Raw genomic sequence first — 19,446 nt, 5'->3', positions numbered from 1 at the left:
TTGTTGTTGTTTCCACATCTGAGCTAGCAATAATCTCGCTGCAGTTGTAGCATATAGGAACAGTTTTTGACCAATCTTAGCAATATCTTCTCCAACCATTCCTAACAAGAATGCTTCTGGTTTTTGTTTTTGTTTTCTGGAATGTGTATCTAAGAATATTCTTTAATTCATTGTATATAATCTCCCAGTAAGTTTTCACCTTGTCGTATAACCACCACATGTGGGAAAAAACGACCTTATTTCACCCCACATTTCCAACAATTTTTGTTTCCTGTTTTATACATCCTTGTTAGTTTGATTGGAGTGAGGTACCATCTATACATCATTTTAATAGATTTTCTTTTAATATACATGCCGTGAATTTTAACCATGTTCCATAATTTTGACCATTTTTCATATTCAATATTATGGCCTACATCCATTGCGCATTTGGTCAAAACACCCTTAATTTCTTCATCTTTTGTATGCTATTCAAGTAAAAACTCATAGATTTTAGACAATGTTTTTATATTGTTTTGTAATACTGCCATTTATAGTATTGATTTTGTGTGTTCAAAACCTCTTTTTTTATGTCTCTGTAGGTTAACCATTCTCCCTTCATATTTAATTTTTTTTACTGAAAAGCTTCTTGAGGTGACAGCTATCATGGTGTTTTCCTTTCAAACCAATCCTTGTATCTTGTCCATACCTCATACAATGGTCTTTTTATGATATGGTTTAGAAAGTCTCAATGTACTCTAGCCTTGTCATACCAAAGGTATGCATGCCACTCATATCTGTTTCCAAACCCCTCCAAATCCAATATATCCGTATTGTCCAATCTAAACCATTCTTTCAGCCATGTTATACATGCCGCTTCATAACATAATATATGTTGAGGTCTGGCAATGAGAAGCCACCCCTTTCCCTTTTATCCGTCAGTAGTGTGAATTTTATTCTAGGTTTCTTCCCCTGCTACACAAACCTATAAATTGTTTTCTGCCATTCTCCAAATTGGCCTAATTCAGTAATAATCGGGATAGTTTGGAATAGGAAGAGCATCTTGATCACGGCTATCCTCCCCAAGAAGGATGATTTCAATCTATTCCATATTTCTAAATTTGTTTTCATTCCATTCCATTGAGGGACATAATGAATAATATAATGAAGAAAGGGCAGATCCCCAAGACATGGGAAGAAGCGTACATCACGTTAATACCAAAACATGGAACAGACCTCACAAATGTAAAGAATTTTAGACTGATATCATTGTTGAACAACGATTATAAATTGTTTGCTAATGTATTGGCACAGAGGTTAAAAAATATTATGGTCCAAAGAATTCACCCAGATTAGGCAGGTTTTCTGCCAGGACGCCGTTTAAAAAACAATATGCGTAATATATGAATATAATTTAATATTTAGAAACCAAGATAAACAAACAAGCTGTATTAATTTTCATAGACGTGGAGAATGCGTTTGATAATGTGTCTTGGTTTTTAATGAAAAATAACTTAGAAGTAATGGGTTTAGGCGTAAACTTTTTGAGAAGTATAGAGGCAATCTATAAAGATCAAAATGCAAAGCTTACAGTAAATAATGGATTAACTGAGAGTTTTCAAATCACAAAGGGCACAAGACAGGGGAGCCCATTGTCGCCTCTACTGTTCATATCAGCACTTGAAGTTTTGTTACAAAATATAAGAGAGACAGAAAAAAAATAGGAATTAAACGTGGAGTAAAAGAATATACTGTAAAGTGAAAGCTTTCACTTATGATATAGTTTTAACACTACAGGAACCACAAACCTCAATAGCGGAAGCGATAAATGTTAATGAAGAATTTGGCTCATTGGCAGGATTGAAAATTAATAAAACAAAAATGATGGTGAAAAAATGAAGGCAGAACAATCAGATCAGTTACAGAGTGAAACAGAAATAACAGTGGCAAAGAAAATGAAATATTTGGGTGTCTGGCTGTCCCCGAAAAATACAAATTTATTTAAGGATAATTATACAATAACATGGAAGGATGTAAATGTTTTACAGTTTGGTTCTTGGTGTTCTGGTATTGGGTACTGACACAGGAGAAGATGGCTGGAGCAAGGAGGCCCCTGCTTGGTATGGACTCTCCCACCAACAGCAGAGAGTCCCCCGAGGCCCCATTCTTGATCCCCATGCCACAGTCATGCCATCTTTGGCTACATTGAAGAGACTGCAAAGCCAAGCGAGATCTCTGCCTAATAGAACGTAGCAAAGGCATCTTTACTGATGAGATCTTTGCCAGTGGAGGGGCAATTGTAATCTCCTACACAAGGCCTTCCAGTAACATTGTTATGGCTGGCTCCAAGAAGTATTATTCCCAAGGTTCCCCATTTAAAGTCTTTCCTCTGGATGCAGATACAGCAGACATCCTCCCTCCCCAATTTAGACGGCAACCTCAATGGGGGTTCCCCAACATGCCCCCTTCAGAATTTGGGTCTCACCCCTACTGTGTACTTGTTTACCCTAAATATTCTGTGGCTCATGTCAAAGCTACTTTGAGCCTCCGAATTGTCTCCAGTTTTAGTTCTCTTCAGAGTAGACCCACTGGATTTGATGTACATGATGAACTTAGGTCCGTTCACTTCAGTGGGTTTGCTCAGCGCAAAACAGAGTTGGATCCAACTCTCCATCTGTAAGACTACAGATGGTGGATAAAACGAGAACCCGTCGGAAAGCATCCCATCCCATCACCAAAGAGTTTCTTTCTCTTTGGGTCTCTTGAGCTGCTTAGCTACCATATGTGGGTCTATCCCTGCAAAGAAGCACTGGACCACCTGCTCATCTGGCTGCAACATGATCACCTGCAACTCTGGAAGCTCAGCCTTAGAGGGGTATCCCTGCTTTTGGGCTGACATGACAAGTGATGTTCAGAGGGAGAGGGAGGGATTTAGATTCGGATCACAGCCAAACATAGTTTTGCAGTGCTAAAAGCAAAACCGTTGGACTTTTCAGATCTTTGAAAATATTCTCTCCTTTGTGTAGGACCCTTTGGGACTCTGGGTGGCTTCCAACAGGGTATTAAAAACACAAGAAAACAAAAACGTTAAAAACTTCCCTAAACAGGGATGTCTCCTGAAAGTCAGGTAGTTGTTTATTTCCTTGGCATCTGGTGACATACTTGACAAGCTGATGTCCTCGCAGAGCTGATGCACCCAGTAGAACTAGCCGACCTCTTCAGGGAATTGGGGGAGAAATGCCTGAAGGTGCTGGCTGAAAGCCTGAAGGTGCTGGCTGCCCATGTAAGTATTATGGAACAACCGCTTTCTGGATTGCACATTACATCATAGACTGCATCTGGTAATGTCACTTTGCTTTCTTTGCAGCTTTGCACAGGGTTATCCCATTTCATCTTCCCAACAACCCAGTAGAGGTTAATTATGATCCTCTACTGAACGTCATAGCCATAGCACATAACTGCATGGAAAGTTACAATATACGAAGCACAAAATGCATAATAAAAATAATCAGTGCACAAAATTCATAATAACAACTAATAAAAAAAACAATTAACAAGACTAATATACACACACTGATAAACCATAAAAATTCATAATAACAACTAATAAAAAAATAAAAATAAAACAATTAACAAGACTAATATACACACACAGTGATAAACCATAAAAAGCCCCTAAAGAATACTCCAGTCCACAAATCCACAAATCCAAATTGACATACCACATTTAAAACAATCCCACCCTTTAAATCAAACAGCACCCACCCCCATTAAAACAATAATTTTAACACAAAGGGGCTGGCCCATGCCCTCATTCCATCCCTGAAATGCCATCACCAAAGGGACAAACTCCTTTGGTGTTTCCCCTTTGGTGTTGCCCCCACCAAGCAGGGAGGCTTTATGCAGCTGCCCCAGCCGCTGGTGTATGCCTAGCTGGGGCAGCCGGTGTCGCCAGTGATGCCTGCCTGCCCAGGTTCCTGGTCCTTGCAGGACTCTCTGCAGTCCTCCTGAGTGGGGGGAGCAGGCAACCCCCCAGCAGCAGTTTGGTTCCATTTCTCCGTTATAAAAAGCCGCCTTCACCTCACTAATTCATTCACCAACAGCGGCGATCATTTCTGGGGCAACAAGAGGGTCTAACACAGGCATCCCCAAACTGCGGCCCTCCAGATGTTTTGGCCTACAACTCCCATAATCCCTAGCTAACAGGACCAGTGGTCAGGGATGATGGGAATTGTAGTCCAAAACATCTGGAGGGCCAAAGTTTGGGGATGCCTGGTCTAACATTACTGATATTCAGTACCCTTCTAACAGAACCTCCTTTCTGTCTTTCCTGCATGAAACGATGAATCCACGCTGGAAAATGGCGGCCTATTGACTGGAGCCTGGGAGGAGGCCTCTGGAAACAAGAAGACCCACACAAGAATGTCATCTGCCGGGAAAGGAGGCTCAGCAAAGACCTTGATCCACACCCTTATGGTGACTTTGGGGCTTAGAGACTTTTCCCAGAGTATTTAAAGAGTTATTACAGCAAGGTGAAAACGCAAGCAGGACTTGAAATATGAGCAACAGCTTCCTCAACCGTATTCTACAGAAGAACTTATATAGTTTAGGGACCTTTTTAATGTCTTACATTTGAATGGATTTTTAATCTTTTGTTGGAAGCCGCCTAGAGTGGCTGGGGGAAACCCAGCCAGCTGGGCGGGGTACAAATATTATTATTATTATTATTATTATTATTATTATTATTATTATTATTATTATTATGTTTGGGCGAGACTGAAAAATGTCCTAGAAAGAAAGTCCTCATGATCCCCCATTGAAGCAGGGCCAGTCAAGAAATGTGATCAAGAACTGGGGCACATATAAGGAACTCCTTGATCTTAGAGAGAGAGGGTACTATCAGGCTTAAAAAAGAGAGGAGGTTAAAATGGATATATTGAATAGTATGGGTGAAATATGCCGCATTCAAGGGTAAATAACACTTTATCAATTTATGTAAGAATGTAAGAGAGTATATTATATTGCATTTTTAAATATCGTTTTCTTTCTTTTTTATATGCATCATTGTTCTCCCCCCCTACTCCCACCTTTTTCTTTGGTATCACTTTATTTCTTTAGAATTGGAATTTGTTCATCTTTTTATTATTATTATTAAAAAAGAGTAAATATGGAAACCATGGAAGGGGAGGGCGGGAAGCAAATGCATAAAATAACTTACAGTTTATGTTAACATTTGTTAAGTCTTTTTTGTAAATTGGTTATCATCTTGGTGGTTATCACCTATTGAGGCATTATCACTTAAAACATTGGGGGGAAAGGGAGAATGGCCAACATATAGAGAACAGGGGGGATTAAAACTAAAAGAATATGAAGAAATAAAAGAGTATCTTCAAGGTTGGTTGCACGATAGACAGCTAAAGGATATTTTTAAAGAAGACAATAAGAAAGGTTTTTCATATTCGGTTTCCAAATTCCAAAAGGAAGTGATAGAAGAAAACTCGAAATTATTTAAAAAGGCATATAATATCCTTTTGGAGTGGGAAACTGAAGATGAAGAAGTAAAGTCGGTAATGATAAAATGGGCACAAGATATAGGCCACAATATACAATTTTAAGACTGGATAAAATTGTGGAAAGTAAATCTGAAATTTACGGATTGTATATTGTTGAGAGAGAATTACATGAAGATGATGTATAGATGGTATATATCACCGGTCAAACTAGCAAAAATGTATAAAAATGAAAAGAAAGAGTGCTGGAGGTGTAAGGCTGAAGGTACTTTTTATCATATGTGGTGGGATTGTAAAAATGTAAAAATGTATTGTGAAATGATATACCGTATAAAGAATTGAAGAAAATGTTGAAAATAACATTTGTTAAACAACCAGAAGCCTTCCTGTTAGGTATTTTAGGTAAAGATCTGCCGAAAGAGAAGAGGACATTATTTATGTATGCTACTACGGTGGCAAGAATTCTGATAGCACAAAAGTGGAAGACTGGAGAAATTCCAACTAAAGAACAATGGCAAGAGAAATTGATGAATTATGCAGAACTGGCATAACTGACGGACAGACTTCGAGAAAAAGGACAACAGTGACTTTGAAAAAGTGTGGGAACCATTTATAATATATTTGCAGAAACAAAGGAAGACTATTGATTTGATGGCAGGATTTAAATAAACACTCACATCTTTATTAATAAAGAACATTTAAAACAACAAAGAAATGATATACAATAGTAGATTTTAAGAAACAGCAGTATGTAAGAAGGGAGAAACAAGCCAGAAGTAGCTGGGGGAAGCCCGAGAGGGAAGGGAAGAGGTGATGCAATATAAATGTTATTGATATGAGATGTACCGGTATGTAATGATAGAAAAAGAAAAGTGAATAAAAATATAACAACAACAACAACAACAACAACAACAACAACAACAACAACAACAACAACAACAACAACAACAACAACAACAGTAGGAAGCAATCCCGCTTAGTAGGATCTTGAAGGGCTTGAGTATTCATTTTGCACCTTTTTTTCCTTCTTTGAAGCCTGTGTTGAGGTACAAGCTTGATAGCCATTGTGGAGCATATTAATCGGTGATCTGTCCAGCATTCGTTGGCACTCGTCATAGCTCTGGTAAGAAGCACATCACAGCAATCTTATGCTTGGACAATTACATAGTCTAAGTCAGAGGTAGCAGTGGTTTAAAATTTGTTGTTGTTGTTGTTGTTGAAATAGTGTGTTGGTAATAACAAAGTTGTGCGCTGCACATACAGTATAATCAAAAGTAAGATACTGTTCTGGTTGCTGTTGCCAATTCCTTCTTTCCCAATAGTCCCAGGCCACAGATCAAAATCTCACCCAGATAGGAATGGTATCCAGCTGAGAGTAAAAATTTTCTTTAATGTTTTCATCGGCATCCAGTGTTGGTGTGTAAGTGCTTAGACTAATAGGCTGTTGGTTTTTTAGTGAGTTTTATTCGAAGTGTTGAAAGTCGCTCATTGATGCCAGTAGACTTCTGACAATAGCTTCACAAGATTGTTTTTTTCATAGCAAAGCCTACTCCATGCATTCAATGTTTTTGTTCAGCGCTAGACCTTTCCAGAAGAAAGTGTAGCCTCCTTTTTCTTCCTTCAGTTGTCCCTTACCTGCTCTTCGAGTTTATTGAAGCGCTGCAAAATCAATGTTAAAATGTCGCAGCTTTCTTGCAATGATGGCAGGTCTGCGTCCGGGACACTCATTATCTGTGTTATCTGTCAAAAGTCCATATATTCTATCTTCTACAGTTCATTTGTCATTAATGACCGCCGGGTGGTGACAGCACTGGTCGTGGTAATCCAGTCAGGGGAAAAGGGAGGTGGACTACATTTTGTGTATAAATAGGGGAGGTCTGTGACAATGGTTTCAAGAACTAGAGTATTTACCATTTCAAAAGAGTGCCTGGCCAGGATAAGGCAATCAGCTGGCATTATCAGGTATCTTGAGAGAAAGGAGACAAGTCACACACTCCTTGTATGGTGCTTTTGGGTGGCCTTTGGCTAAGGGGTTGGGCAATTTGTAAAGCCTTTAAAAGCTGTTACACATCTTTCTCTGGGTCTTCACTTACCGTACATATAAGGAGTGGGGGTGTTGATGGGATGGGACGCTGTTGTAACAGAAAAATAAAGATCTTGCTTTAGTTCTACTGGTTCCTGCCTCCACGTATTTCTCTTTGACCAATAATGGGTGACATTGAATCCCTTGATGAGGAATTGCGCAGTAAATGCCAACTGCCAATCCAAATTTCTCTCTCTCTCATATATATCCTTCTGAGAGGTAAGATACATATTTGGTCAGAAATAAGTCCCATTGCTTACTCCCAGGGAGGTGTGTATAGGTGTTTCAGAAGGTACCATGTCTGAAAAGGCATCACCTCCCAAGGAATAGAGAGAAGCAGCAAGGCCTCTTCCTTTTTAAAAATAAAATTTTTAATTAAACGTTTTCAGCATAAAATACCAGAAAATCAAACTAAAGAGAAAGAAAAAAAGAAGAAAAGAAGAAAGAGAAAAGAAAAAGGGGGCAAACCCATAAAACAGAACATAAATTGTTGATATATCTTATATTTTTGATATACAATATATCAACAATATATCTTAACCTTTATTCCAAGGAGGGTGGACCTTCCCAGCTCTCACGTGGAAGCTTTGCCCTCTTCTCTCAATCTCCCACCTTGAAATATCCTCTTTACCCTGCCTCTCACACAGGGTCTTCTCTCTCTCTCTCTCTCTCTCTCTCTCTCTCTCTCTCTCTCTCTCTCATGGTTTGTTTATTCATTTATTTATTTCTAATAGTTTTATTAGATATTTTCAAAATACATTAATAAAATAAAGTATTTTAAAAAGTAAAGGTAAGGTAAGGTAAAGATAAAGGACCCCTGGATGGTTAAGTCCAATCTAAGGTGACTATGGGGTTGCGACGCTCATTCCGCTTTCAGGTCGAGGGAGCCGGCGTTTGTCCACAGACAGCTTTCCGAGTCATGTGGCCAGCAGGACTAAACCACTTCTGTCACAATGGGACACTGTGACAAGTGCAAGAGCACACAGAAATGCTGTTTACCTTCCTGCGGCAGTGGTACCTATTTATCTACTTGCACTGGTGTGCTTTCGAACTGCTAAGTTGGCAGGAGCTGGGACAGAGCAATGGGAGCTCACCCTGTCATGCAGATTTGAACTGAAAACCTTACACTTCTCAAGCCCAAGAGGCTCAGTGGTTTAGACCACAGCGCTACCCAGGCCCATAAATTAAAGAAAGGTATAACAGAAGAAAGGAATAAAAAAAAGAAAAGGGAATAAAGGCCTTCCAACAATCCATATGTCAGTTATAAATGTATACAATAGTTCTTCTAAATACTTGAATGTTCAGTCCAAATTAATATTCAGATGTTTCCCCTCTGCTATAATTTTTCAGTCTTCGATCTGGGACTCGATACTTTATTCTTTTATTTCAATGCAAGAAGTCCAAATAAGATTATCTAGATAAGATTATACAGTAATAGTTTGCAACAGCTCTCCTCCAGTTCAGCATCATGATGTTACCTTCAATATTAGATTCAATCAGCCTTCTTTATTTTCTCCAAGATTTCTTCACTGTGTTTATGTATTAGAGCACCAATCCATAGTTATTTGATTAGTATACAGTCCTTAATCTACATCCAACTCCATGGCTCTCAGTCTCTTTTCATGTCAACCATACTTATCTGTCTTTGTTTTTTTATATGAAAAATTCAAATTTCCATCTTCTGTTTTTCCATTATTTTTCCAGAGTTGTTGCAAGGAGCTTGACATATTTTTCTTCCAAATTCAATCCAACTTGCACACAGATTCCTTTCTTTCTCAACACTCTATGTTCTAAGAATTCTGGGAGCTGTGGTTTGTTAAGAGTGCTGAGAGTTGTTGAGAGAACCCCTATTACCCTTACAGAGCTACAATTCTCAGTAATTATTACCACATCCTATTGAGATCCAGTTTAAATGTTAGATTCTGTTATATTTTGTATATATTGTTACAAAAGTTGGCTGCCTGCCCCTCTCTCTACCAAGCGGGTCCTTCCAAGAGGGGTTGGTACCCCACAGCAGAGCAGGCAGCCTTCAGCCATCCTGCCCAAAATGGATCTCAACTGTTCTTCCTCCTCCTTCCTCCCAGCCACCCTTGCTCCCAGAGCAGTTACCCTGGCAACCTTCCAAACCCCCAGCCTCTGTTCACACCTCGGGACAAGGGGGAAGGAGTTCTCTTATATGTTAATGTCCCTCAATTGCTCTGTTTCCTTGATGGCAGTAGCTCAGCCATAGGAATTCCTCTGCAGCTTGCATCCTCCCTTCATGTCCCAAATAATCAAAATCCTAGCATTTATTAATTTATAGCATCTAGGGATTAGGTGCCCCCCCAAAAAAAACCATTAACACCATGCAACAAAATGTTTTGTGACTGAGTTTGTAGATTTTGAATTAATAGAAAAACAATAAAGAGTGAATTAAAAAGCAATTTCTCAGAATGGTTCTCAGATGGGGTCTTTATCAATAAACTCTCAGCATCCTTATGAAACTATAGTCCCCTGAATTCCTTGAGGGAAACATTTAATACAGTGGAACCTCAGTTTATGAACACCTCGGTTTACGAATTTTCGGTTTACGAACACCGCGGACCCATCTGGAACGGATTCATTCACTTTCCATTACTTTCAATGGGAAAGTTCGCTTCAGTTTATGAATGCTTCAGTTTATGAACAGACTTCCGGAACCAATTACACCCATGCTTCGGGTTAAGTATGCTTCAGGTTGAGTACTCCGCGGACCCGTCTGGAACGGATTAATCCACTTTCCATTGCTTTAAATGGGAAAGTTCGCTTCAGTTTATGAACGCTTCAGTTTAAGTACTCCGCGGACCGTCTGGAACAGATTAATCCACTTTCCATTACTTTCAATGGGAAAGTTCACTTCAGTTTATGAACGCTTCAGTTTATGAACAGACTTCCGGAACCAATTGTGTTCATAAACCGAGGTACCACTGTATGGTATCACAGTGTATGATGTGAATGTGGCCTAAATTATAGTTTTGCCCCGTCCTCCTTCCTACAATGGCAACACTGAGTTACCTGAGGAGGAAGCAGCCGGCCAGCCAGTGTTACCTCCTAGGCTGATTTTAAGCAAAAAGGCAGGCAGGTGGCCGGGGGAGAACTGTGGTTAGTAGAGCCGCCCCGCCCCCCATATTAGCCCCAAAGAACCAACCTCTGTTGATCATAGGTCTGCACCTAGCTGGACCGCTCCTGCCTATCTATTCCCCAACCTTGGGGAAAACAGACGCCACCATCAAACAGCACAGAACGCATGGAGCCATGGAATGAGAGAACCCACCGATGTCACACAACGTGCAGCAACCATTCCGCCAGAGGGGGAACATGGGGCCAGTCAACATTGTCCGGCTGTAGAAAATGGAGTTCCAGCAGAAACATGTCAAGTTCTTGGCCCAGATGTACCTGGACACCAGCCAGAAAAGGAAACCCAAATCTCAGTTGGTTTTTAATAGGCACCACTACTTGTATCGGTAACGCAGGCAGAGAAGGCCTCAGGCATATGCCTGCATGCCCCGCAAGGCCAGATTCTCACCTAACCCCATTAAGTTAAAATGGGATAGATGAGTCTGGCTGGGCCAGAACCAACCCCAGGACTCCCCACATGCCACAAATACCCTCCCCATACCTGGCCTCAATAGCCCTGCATCACACCCACCTGCAGTGATTTTGCCTGGGTGGAATGTGTCCTTGAACTCTGATCATGCCTCTTGCCTGCCTGGATGGATAGAGAGGGGTGTTTGTGCAGAAACTAGCCTCTTTTACCTCTGCCCCATTCTGCAGCACAGTGGCCAAACGGATGCCTAGGGGAATCCCACAAGCAGAACCTGAGTGCAAATAATATTGATGCATTCTTTCTATTTCAATTTATTTTTACTGTGCTGCAATTCTTTTTTTAAAATGTTGTCAATAGCCCGGAGTGCTTCCCACAAGCATCTGGTCGGCCTCTGTGAGAACAAAGTGATGGATTAGATGGGCCTTTGGTCTGATCCATCTGGGCTTGTCTTGTGTGCTTACATAAGGAGTGTCAGGAGTATAGGGAATAAATTTCAGTTTAACTAAAAAAAATGGTGGGATCCAGGAAATGCCTGATTTCACCCACTGGCAGCAGTAGTGGCATTTACTTTTTTCTTCCATTTCCAGCTGCTGGGACAGCCTTTTCTCATTTGTTGTTTGTGTTTTGTTCTCAGGGGTCGCCTGAGCAGGGAACCTAGCTCAGCAGTGTTCTTCCCAGCAATTAAGTTCGGAAAGCAAAGCAGTAAGTAGGAAGGAGGTCTGAGAGAGAGAAAAGAGCAATCCAAGGCTTTCTCCCCATTGGTTTGTGGGTGCCCAATAGAGAAACCAATAGTGTAGTCTCAATGTAATTTTGTAAGGTAGAACATCAACCTTGCAAGGTAGATTAGACTGATAGACAGTAACTGACCAAAGATCAACCATTGCATTTCATGTCTGAGAAGATTTCTGAATGCAAGTCTACTCATTGCAAGTCTAGCCATTGTGCCCAGAGACAGAACTAGCAGCTCCAGTACCCGGAGTGGCGTGCACCCGGTGTGTGTGTGTGGATAGCGTCCCGAGGGGGGGGCGGGGCACATGTCCCAAGGGTTGCGTCGACCGCCTCGAGCGTCCTGGGAGGGCGCCGCCCACGGCCAGCATTGGGGAGGCGGTGTGGCGATGTCAACCCCCACCAGGGATGGCACCCAGGGGGCCACACCCACCTTGCTCTGCCTCTGATTGCGCCACACTCTCAATTTCAGGGCCTCTCTGTCTTCCTTATTTTAGACACTTACAATACCTATTGCCTTGAGGGGTAGACAAATCTGCAGAGCCCTGCAGCAGGACAGACAGAAGCAAGTACTATATTTCTTGCATGGCATGAGTAGCCAGTAAAGCGTCACATATTTCTCTTAGGATCAAAAATACAGGGTCACCACTAAAAAGGCCCTGTTTATAGAGCTGAGAGACCTTGATGGTAAGGAAAGCAAGCAGAGCCTCAGAAGCTGGCCTTATGGAGTACAAATACGTAACACATGCATCGTAGTTCAGGGCTGGGGAAACTGTGGCCCTCCAGATGTGGTTGTTCTCCCACTCCCAATAGTCCAAGTAAACGTGGCCAAGGCTCATGGATTTACAGAAGTTGTAATCCAATAATATATGCAGGACCACAGATTTTGCATTCTTGTGTTAAAAGCGTATGGGCAGGAGGACAGGCTTTTGGGGCAGGGGCAGCCAGGAAGCCTCCTTGCAGAGCATTCAGATCACAACCTGCATCAGCTGGAATGATATTCTCTTTGCTCCAGGCAGTCGCACGACCCCAGAAGGCCGCTTATCGATGGCAGTGAACACGGACAGCCCTGGGCCAGCAGCTTACTCAGCCTGCAATGTGAACTTCCGGCAAACCAGTGCTCCATCCTACACCTTTGGGTGGAAGTCACCTTCTAAAGGTGCGAGTGGAGGGAAGGGATTAATAGAGCATGCTTTCAGTTTCCAGCTATGCATGAATCAATATGGTTTGTGTTTGGGCTGCTAGACCAGAGGTTTTCAACATTTTTGAGAGGCCATCTTGGATCTATCCTCTGAGAAGAAAAGCACAAGCCTTTGTTTCCTCTTGGCTAGTTAGTTAGTTTAGGATTAGAAACTCTAGAAACAACTTCTTTGTTTTTATCTACCAATATCGCTTGGTGTGTTGTTACAGATGAGGAGGCTATTCATTTATAGTGTTGCATGAATTTGCAGAACTTCCTAATAAAAAAAGGCTTATTAGATGCAATGTCTCCAATGCAGAGAGTAGGGAAAATCCTAGAGCTAGCATGCTTGCAGGTTGAGTCTTTGAGAAAGGAGGTATTTTCTCGCTCTGGGCAAAGGCAATAGAAACTATCATATTGTTGTGCCTACTAGGGTGATGACTTTTTTTACAACCTCATTTCCCTGTATCATAATTTGATGAGCTTTCATTAAAGATTAGATAAAATCTTACTTTCAAAGAGATTTGATAAAAAAAAAAAAACCTCACGCACAAAATGATTTAAAAATTTTTATTTATCAGTTTTTGGACCATTTTTGAAGTCACTGTAAGCAGATATAAAATTGAACCCAAGCTTTAGAGTCACATATATACAACATTATATAGGGTCATCAAAGACACAAGAAAGCTTTTTTTTAGCTGCAGTAACAGTATAGACACCGCTAGAGGACGATTGCTACCTCTCCTGTAGGTTCTGTTCCCAGCATGCCCGGCAGGGTCTGCTGGCTGAGTTTTGAGGTCCCCAAAAGGGGCTTTTACCTTGCGCAGGTGTGACATTTGTATACCCTATGTTGCTAAGATCACTGGCCATTGTGGAATGTGGTGTTGTGTCCAAATTTGATACAAAATATATATAGAATTGTTAATACAATTTTATGAAATGGTAAAACGGCAAAAAAATTAAAAACGGTTTGTGCGTAACCTTTTTAAATATTTCAATGGAATATATCTCATTTTAGTCATTAATAGGCAAAAGTTCATCCATTTGTACTACAGGAAATAATTTTTGAGGGGAAAAAAATGAAAAAGTCATCACCCTAGTGCTTACATTTCCCACCCTGCCTTGAGGTCTAAAAGGGGGGAAAGGCACTATCTTTTCACAAAGGAGCAGCATTGTTATTCCTTCTACCTAATACAAGTGCTTTTTTTTCTAAAATGAAAAATAAAAATGTTTAGGGGTACTCTCATTTTCCTACTCATGTTGAAATACTGCCCCCCCAATGAGGCCAAACTTAGATTCACAAAATGCTTAGGGGTATGTGTATCCCTGCATCCCCCCAGGAAAAAAGCACTGCCCTTGTGTGTGCAAAAAAAACAAAACCTGACCCTTGTGTGTGCAGAACATGTGTGATTACAACAGGCAAGGTCTACTTTCTGGATATATTCACAAGTTACACTTTCCTCCAAGAAGTGGGGGACCTGAGGGCCACATTTTCTAGAAGGCAACCTTCTGGGGGCCACAATGGCAAAGGATGTGATATAGACTTGCTGTAACAAAAAATAATAATGAATAGCTTATTCTACCAGCATATGGAGAGTCTGTTCAGCCCTGCTTTCTGTCACCTCACCCTGTTACATAAGTAGATTCAGGGTCAGCCCACCCATGAGGGAAGATGAGGCAATCGCTTCAGGCAGCAGGATCCACAAGGGCAGCACATGTGGCCACCAAGGAATGCATCGTCCAACCCCACTTCTGTTGCCACTGCTGTCACTAACTGTGGCATGCTTCTTAGAGGCTGTCACTAACTGTGGCATGCTTCATCTAGTCCAACCCCTTGCAATGCAGGAATCTCAACGAGATCATACATGTTCCAGATGTAAGTCTTCACTCAGCTCTTCATCCCAGGTTGGGGAGGGGATGCCATTTTGTGGTTTGCCTCAGCTGCCAAAGTTTATTGGGCCAGCTCTATGTAGGCTGGGTCCCATGTCTCTTGGGATGACAGTTTGGGGCCTGGTTCAAAGTTCAAGGCTCCGTAACAACACTGATGCTGCCTCAACCTTGCCTGTTCTGTTTCTCCAGAGGGCGGAGGGCGGCGTTCTTGGCAGAAGTCTTGGTTTTTGAGCAATAACCCGTTCTTTAAGAAAGTGGATTTTAGCAACGAGACCAATGTAAGTGTCACTCATGGGGGTGTCCATTGGTGCTATGCCCCCTCCAATTCATACAGTTCAGTGACAGAGCACATGCTTCATTCATTAATTCATTGGAATATTTACAGTCCTCCCTTTCAGAAAGTGCATCAGATCCATAAATATCTATAAAATGTAATATAAAGAATCAAGAGATGCAAGTCCTGGGGTCAGTCTCCATGTTGCAAAGATCAGGTAGCAAGCTGTATACTGCGTATAAATGCTAGTGGTGGCCTTGTTGTAGTTGGAAGCAGCCAGAAATTAAAGGCCCCATCTACACTATGCATTTGAAGCACCTCATACAAGTAGGGTCTGAGCACAAGAGTGCACTCTCTTACTGCAATTTCCAGCAGCTGGATAGGTACCGCTACAGCGGGAAGGTAAACGGCATTTCCGTGTGCTGCTCTGGTTCACCAGAAGCGGCTTTGTCATGCTGGCCACATGACCTGGAAGCTGTACGCCGGCTCCCTTGGCCAGTAACGCGAGATGAGTGCGCAACCCCAGAGTCGGTCATGACTTAACCTAATGGTCAGGGGTCCCTTCACCTTTAATAATAGTAATACCCCATGGATCTGACTGGGTTGCCCCAGCCATTCTGGGCAGTTTCCAACATATATAAAAACAGAATGTAACATTAAACATCTTCCCTGTACAGGGCTGATTTCAGATGTTTTGTAAAGTTTGTAAAGTTACATATCACCTTGGCTCGGGGTGTCAACTCAGTTACATGACTGCCTCCAGTTGTTGCCATCATGGTTAGTAGCAATTGATAACCTTATCCTCCTTGAATTTGTCCATAGAATTCTTTTAATCATTTCAAGACACCAGGCCAATCCCTCAGGATAATGGGAGCATCTGTGGACCAAAGTTGGGCAAGGCTGCTTTAGAGAACCAGAGATTTGGAGTCCTATTAACACCATACATTCAAAGCACTAGAATATCATGGCTTCCCCAAAGGAATCCTGGGAACTGTAGTTCATTAAGGATGCTGAGAGTTGTTAGGAGCCCCCCTACTCCATCACAGAGTTACCACTCCCACAGTTTCCTTGGAAGGAGGATTGATGGTCAAAGCATTATGGAAAATGTAGCTCTGTTGGGTCTCACTGGTCATATAGCCTTTATGCTCCTCCACCATGTGGGTCCCCTTCCCCAGGAAGGATCATGCAGCTCAGCTGTCACTCTGTTATTTGCAGTGGCCCTCTCCTTTCCACTACGCCCAGCCCCTGGATGTCAAGCCAGCCAACCTGCCAAACAGCCCCCATTTCACCATGGGACAGAAGGGAGAGTTCATTTTTGTCAGCAAAAGTAAGAACATAATGGGTTAAGTTATCAAGAGGTATTTATTTCATAGAATTTTAGTGTTGGAAGAGATCCAGGGGGTGATGTAGCCCAGGGGTCCCCAAACTTACGTTGCTGAGGGCCGGTGCTGCCAGCGCCAATTGCGCTGTGGGCCGGAGTACATGGGAGCGTGCACCCATATGCGTGTGCACACACGATTTCCAGCACACTTCCGGGTCACTGGAGCGTCGGAAATAGCTTGTGTGCATGCACATGGGCCTCCTCCGACCCAGAAGTGCGCCGGAAATGACGCTTGTGCATGCACACAAGCTATTTCTGACGCTCCAGTGACCCGGAAGTGGGCAGCCACGCTGTTAGGAGCATGCGGCAGCAGTGGGCGGCGGGGGCCGCATAAAAAAGCCTCGCGGGCCGCATCCAGCCCCCGGGCCTTAGTTTGGGGAAGCCTGATCCTAGCCCAAACCTTGCAATGCAATATTTTTTTTTGACAAATATGGGTCACAAACCCATGACCCTGAGATTATGAGTCTCATGCTCTACCAGCTATTAGCCTTATCTGGGTCAAGGTGTGCCCCAGGACTCTATTCTCGCCCTTTATTGCCAGCCAGGAAGCTGAGCACTTGCTGAGTGCAAACTCCAGATTTTTACCAGAAATCTGTCTTCGGTAGGGTTCCTCCCTTTTTAGTGAGACATTGCCAGTAGCTAACACCTCTGCTCAAAGATTTGTTATGAGGCAGTTATTTGGGACCAGTTACTTGCACATTGCCTTGTCTATATAAACCCATTCGACCGCTTCAATTTGCAGATCTGACACTGTTACAGTTGCCAAGTTGCCACCCATTTATTCTGCACTTGCCAAGAAAATAATTCTTTTGTTATAGGACCCATTTTGGAACTCCTTGCCTATTGACACCAGGCAGGCACCTATGCCATACTTACAGTATCACCACCTGCTGAAAACATTGTTTAGGCCAGCCTGTCCAGAGACATAGATGCCGACAAGATCTAATCCAGGCATCCCCAAACTGCGGCCCTCCAGATGTTTTGGCCTACAACTCCCATGATCCCTAGCCAACCGGACCAGTGGTCGGGGAAGATGGGAATTGTAGTCCAAAACATCTGGAGGGTTGAAGTTTGGGGATGCCTGATCTAATCTCTTACTGTTAATTTTAAGTACAGTATTTTAAATTACATGGTTTAAACGTTGAAAACTGTTTTTGTAAGTTATTTAGCAGTTTTCCTTTGTTCAGACAATACTGTTTTGTGGGGGGGCAGCATTCCTGACCATGCATGTAGGCACACCACACGTAAACCTGCTCCACCCATTATGCCCCTACCCTTTTCCAGCCATGTCCAAGCTGCAGGGATGCACTGTGTATGGTCAAGCTTTCTTTGAATGTGTGCAACGGGGAAGTTGCCTGTGTGTTTTGTTTCATAAATACATATGGTATCTACACTGCCCATTTAACTTGACCTCTTCACTTGGGTCCACTCAACACTACAAGGGGGTGGGCAAGAGGAGAATAGGTTGCCTTCCAATCAGTTGCTCCTGGCAGGAACAGCAAGTAGAGCTACCGGTATGCTAAGCATATCCAGGAGTGCCTCTGTCAGGGTTGCAGTTCTCAAAGTCAGTGCCTGGCAATGCCAACTTCTCCCCTCCCTCCCCATTAGTATCTGGCACCACAGATTGGACCGGCTTATCTCTGACGCCAATTTTCTCTTCCCTAGATAATATGATGGATCCAGCACCCAATAGGTACAACACAGAAAGGGCCTACAAACGTGTGATGTTTAGATCACCCTCTATAATCATCAACCCTCCCCAAAAAACCATGCACAGGTGGACCAGGAAAGGTGAGGAATGGTAACAGGTTCCCTCTCACCACTCTTTTAACTATTTACACTCGTACCTTGGAAGTCAAACAGCCTACTTGGTGGCTCTCAAACATTTTGGCTCCCGAACGATTAAAACCTGGAAGTGACTTCAGTTTTTGAATGTTCTTTCAGAAGCCAAATATTCAAGAGGGTTTCCACGGCTTCCAATTGCCTGCAGAAGCTTCCTGCAGCCAATCAGAAGCTGAGCTTTGGTTTTTGAATGTTTTGGAAGTTGAACAGACTTCCAGAAGGAATTCTGTTTGACTTCCACGGTATGACTGTACATAAAGGGGCAGGTGGAATATTAGTAAGGGTTAGCAGTAACCCTGACCATCGCGCCACTACAAGTGTATAATCATCCAGCAATTGGTTCACAGCCAAATATATTTTGGCCCAGGCTTTAACCCAGCCAGCATTTTTTAAAAAAAATTAGACAAATACATGGGGGATAAGGCTATGTTCTCCCTCCACTGTCAGAGGCAATATGTCTCTGAATGCCAGTTGCTAAGAACCAGTGCCACTGCTCTCAGATCCTGCTTGCATGTTCCCAGAGGATCTGATCAGCCACTATGAGAACAGGATGCTGGACCAGACAGGGCTTTTTGGCCTGATCCAGTAGTGCTGCTCTTATGACTTCTGCAAACTTTTAGATTGTGTTGTAATGTTCTTTTGTATTTTTGCTGCTGCATTTTTACTGTTCAGGTGCAGTGGTAATTCTCACTGACTAGCTAATACTAAGTGTGGTTTAGAACAGGCTGGGGAAAACTCAAGGGTCTCCAGAAACTTTTCTTCCGAATCCCAACTCCCACCAGCCTCAGGCAGCATGACCAATGAGCAGAGATAATGGAAGTTGCAATCCAAAAGCACCAGCAGTAGTTTACCCACCCGTTCTAAGACGTTTAGTAAATAGACAGGCTAGGTGAAATCAGACTAACCTTTGCAAGGCGGTTACATTTTTTATATTGACTGCTGGTTAAAAGCTTCACTTGGAGCTGTTGCCATGACTGCTTGTTGAGCCTGAGCCCCAAAACATTTACATGTGCAGT

The 19,446-nt window shown here is 42.4% G+C and overlaps 1 protein-coding gene across 1 annotated transcript; it reads left to right on the top strand.

Moving 5' to 3' along the window:
- The first annotated feature begins 10,941 nt into the window (after positions 1-10,941).
- STPG3 (sperm-tail PG-rich repeat containing 3) lies at positions 10,942-18,540 on the top strand. The gene is made up of 6 exons (XM_088665426.1): positions 10,942-11,054; positions 11,772-11,839; positions 12,879-13,022; positions 15,123-15,211; positions 16,423-16,534; positions 18,254-18,540. The coding sequence occupies exons 1-6, from the start codon at positions 10,942-10,944 to the stop codon at positions 18,391-18,393; spliced, it is 666 nt and encodes a 221-aa protein (XP_088521552.1). The 3' UTR covers positions 18,394-18,540.
- The last annotated feature ends 906 nt before the right edge of the window (positions 18,541-19,446 follow it).

Source organism: Zootoca vivipara, chromosome Z2, assembly GCF_965207765.1.
Source record: "Zootoca vivipara chromosome Z2, rZooViv2.hap1.1, whole genome shotgun sequence".
In the NCBI taxonomy this organism is placed as follows: Eukaryota; Metazoa; Chordata; class Lepidosauria; order Squamata; family Lacertidae; genus Zootoca; species Zootoca vivipara.
This window is presented reverse-complemented; position numbering and strand designations above follow the sequence as displayed.